The sequence below is a fragment of the Dendronephthya gigantea genome, unplaced genomic scaffold (assembly GCF_004324835.1).
Source record: "Dendronephthya gigantea isolate DGI-Jeju-01 unplaced genomic scaffold, DenGig_1.0 000011F, whole genome shotgun sequence".
NCBI lineage: Eukaryota > Metazoa > Cnidaria > Anthozoa > Malacalcyonacea > Nephtheidae > Dendronephthya > Dendronephthya gigantea.
The window spans coordinates 2658814-2662500 of record NW_021163021.1 but is presented as its reverse complement, the minus strand read 5'-3'; the positions used below and the strand labels follow the sequence as shown (position 1 = coordinate 2662500).

At 37.3% G+C, this 3687-nt stretch overlaps 2 protein-coding genes across 2 annotated transcripts in view; both read left to right on the top strand.

Annotated features, from left to right (window-relative positions):
* LOC114518700 overlaps positions 1-698 on the top strand; it is a 1251-nt gene extending 553 nt beyond the window's left edge. Inside the window, exon 1 of the mRNA XM_028538703.1 lies at positions 1-698. This exon is cut by the window's left edge and continues 553 nt beyond it. Coding sequence (XP_028394504.1) covers positions 1-698 — 698 coding nt within the window.
* Positions 699-1003: 305 nt separating this feature from the next.
* LOC114518699 (myosin heavy chain kinase B-like) lies at positions 1004-1489 on the top strand. The gene has a single exon (XM_028538702.1). The coding sequence runs from the start codon at positions 1004-1006 to the stop codon at positions 1487-1489; it is 486 nt and encodes a 161-aa protein (XP_028394503.1).
* The last annotated feature ends 2198 nt before the right edge of the window (positions 1490-3687 follow it).

The following is a 3687-nucleotide window of genomic DNA, read 5'->3' as shown; positions in this document are numbered from 1 at the left end:
AGCTGTTTTTTCTTTCGAAAGAACTTCAAACAGAATCTATTAATTGGACTGACGTCCAACACGAGTTGACAAGAAGCCGTGCTTCATTGAATGGAATCACAGATGGCCAACTTCTTAGAGATACCGAGAAGTTCTTCGAGTCAATAGGTTCACCTATGGATGTGAACCTAGACTGCCTTGCAATAGTGAGAAAAAGGTCTACATCAACACGGCAATCTGATTTCAACTTGCAGGGCAGCATCAATGAGATGAACTTGTACATGAGGGAAAAACTTAATGAAGTGATGAAGAGTTTCGAAGCCTTGGATGCCTCTAAGGAATGTTATCTTGATGATGGAACCCTTGAGCATCTTGTGAATCGTTTTCACTGTCTGGATGTCAACCACTCAATCCTGAAGCTGGAGCTAGTAAGAGCCAAGCAAGATTTCCAACTTGGCCTTCCCATTTCTGAAAGTCGGTGTCAAAACCTTATGAAACTTGTGGCATTAAAAAACACCGTAGCAACCTCTACAGCCTCAGCTGAAAGAGCATTTTCAGCGATGAACCGAGTCTGCAACAAGATCAGGTCAAGAACCACGGCTTCCCGGCTCGCAGACCTACTTTGTATCACCTTAAATAAAGACTTAGTGGCGGATCTGGACATTAACAGTCTTGTAGACTTGTGGGCCAAGAAGTCGAAAAGGCGTATCAACGTTTGAGACTATGAGTTTAAACTAAACTAAACTAAACTTAACATAAAAATTTATAATTGAAATTTGAAGTTATCAAATATCAATAATAAATTTAGTATTACCTGTTTGTATATAACAATGTACACTTGGACGCTCTATGCATGAGCATATATACATACTCTATATATACACACACTCGCATCTGCTCAACGTTCACCCCCCTAAAATTTCTAGCACCACCCCTGTACAAAATATGAAAATCCGTCTATGTACAGACTATTACCGGAAAATTACAAAGCAATGTTTAAGACCATACACGTAAACAGATCCAAATGCATTGTGCTGCTAGGCACCTGACTAAAGTTTTTAGTACCAAAGCACCTAAGGAATTTGGTCAATGCTTCACATTCAATTATGCATACTACACAGTATACCAAGGCCAGCCAGCTACAGTTGAAGAGTTTGTTGAAGGGACATTTAGGAAGTATATTAATAACAATGGCAAAGTATGTAAACAACCAGAAAGTGGCGGTGCTGACATGACAACCATTTTCGAGAAGGCAGAATGCTTAGTTCATTTCTCGTATGTTCAAACTTCAGAGAAATTGATGCTTCTTGATCTTCAAGGTGCAAAGTACTATTTATATGATCCAGAAATTGCAACAACAGAATTGCATAGCCAGAATGATGAAGTTTACTTCTGCTGTGGGAATCTATCAACCGTGAGCATTAGTCAATTTAATGGAAACCACACGTGCAACAAATTCTGTGAAATAATGGGTCTAAAACGTAACACCTTCCTGGTCAACAGTACATAAACAGCATAATTTTATTGACTACTGCACAAGATTTGGGGATTAGCTATGATTTTATTATAAAAGACATATGTTACATTATAAAGGAAATATAAATATGTTACAGCAATTTTTGCTATGTTATAAAATTGTTATGTTATCAAATAGTTATGTTTTGAACTGTTATAAAATTTTTATACCAAAAAAACTGTTAATCATATACAGCTATTTCAATTACTGTAATGTGGACAAATGTACAATGTGAGCACTAAAAGCATTATTGGAATATTGGTTTCCTGTAATAACTGAGTTAACATATCAGCAGCCTTGTAGGAATGCACACATAATGTATTTATGTATATATTCCTACAAGGCTACCAATGTGTTATTTAAACATGTCGGAAACTGATATATTCCCATCATTCTTTTAGGATGCTGCCTTGCAGCCGTAGAATATGTCTATATAATACCTATCAATAAGCAGAATAATTTACAGTTTTGATACAGATAATTATTAAAAACTATTTACCTAGCTTGAGATTATTCTGCCATGTCTATTATTTGCATATATGTAAATACTATATTAGATGTTAAAGTAAGTGGTATTGTAAAATGTATATATCTCTTGAAAATATAATATAACCTAACAGAAAACATCACATTTATGTTAATTGACTAGATGACTGCTGGTAATGGGTCTTCAGAAAAAAGGTAAGCAGCTGCAGCATCATTTGGCTTGATAGCATCAATTTCTGGAATTATCCTTTCACATTCAGCTCTCACATTTGGAGTCAAAAAATCGTCTTCTACAGTCATGACACCAGAGAGCTCAGCAACTTCGTCAAGTGCTTCCTTGCTTACTGGAAAACCTGTCAACATATTACATGTAACAAAAAATCTAATTGTAATAGGAATTGAAGAATGTTTAAAAAAATTGTGTATTTTAGGTTATGAAGTTACTGTACCACATTGTTCTGCTCCATACTCCTCCCAGACTGGAATCCTTGCAAATTGCACCGGAGAGAAATATTTGTGTCTGCTTTTCGCGCAGATAACACGAGTGGCGAGGCCGAGTGCCTGAGCTGCCTGCAACTCGAGCGCCAACAGGGCTAAGGAGTAGGTCAGTAGGTGGGCCTTTGAAATAATATTTTCAGCGTTCATTATTAATATAAATAATTGCTACACAGCTACTACATTAACGTAGAAACGTTAACAATAACATATGTTTTAAAAAAAAACTGTTGCTATTTACAGCAGAAATGGCAATGGTGCCGGTGCATTAGCATGTCTTGAAATAACAATTGACATGCCATTGTTCTGTTTAACCATAGATCTAGTGTCTTGAAAAATTGGCAACCGATGACGTTTAAGTCTAGCAGCTTTATCGCCTTTCAAGTATAGTGCTGATATCTCTTTTACAGGTCTTTCGCATTGGATTGTCGGACGGAAACAGCTGTCGATTCTTGATCTCATGCTGAGAGTTGATAAATTCTGACCTCCATCCATTTCTTGAGTTTCGACAATACGATAGTGCGATTCTGCTGGTGCTTCCGTGCCCAACTTCGCATATATAATGTCAAATACAATGCAGAATTCTTGACCAATTGACTGAAAAAAATTGGTATTTGTGTAGACTGCAGAGATGACAGCATCTTCTTGCAAAACAACTTTGATAGTGGACTTATCAGAAAAGGTGACATCATATTTCTCTACAAGGTCAAAGTCATTTTCAAGAATCTTTTGAAAGGATATAACTTCAACACCTTTCTGAAGTAAGACATCACATAACTTCGAATCTTTTGTGATCATTCTTTGGAAAAACGTCGGGAAAAGACTCTGCAAATGGCACCCCCATACCACATCAATAAGTGTGCTTTTCAACTTCCAGAAGATCTGCTGAGCAAAACCGGTTCCTAAATCTAATCCTTCGTCCTCAATCAACTTCTTCACGTGTGGCAACGAGGACGTGTAACGAACGCATTTAGAAAACGCATCGATACCCACGTGTGAATAATCGTTTCGATTCACAGGACTTTTCCCACCAGTTGCCCTCTCACCACAAAGTCCATCGAATAGCATACCAAAATCCAGGCATTCGGCAACAAGTTTATTCAATTCTGGCATGCTACTGGATCTTTCTTTGAGGGTCTCGACTAGTGAAGTGGCGAAATCTGCAAGCTCGTTTTTGCAATCATTTACCTCCCCCATTTTCCAATGGAATT

Excerpts from the sequence above, each read along its gene's own strand:
- LOC114518699 (XM_028538702.1), top strand. The coding sequence starts at position 1,004 with ATGCATTGTGCTGCTAGGCACCTGACTAAAGTTTTTAGTACCAAAGCA.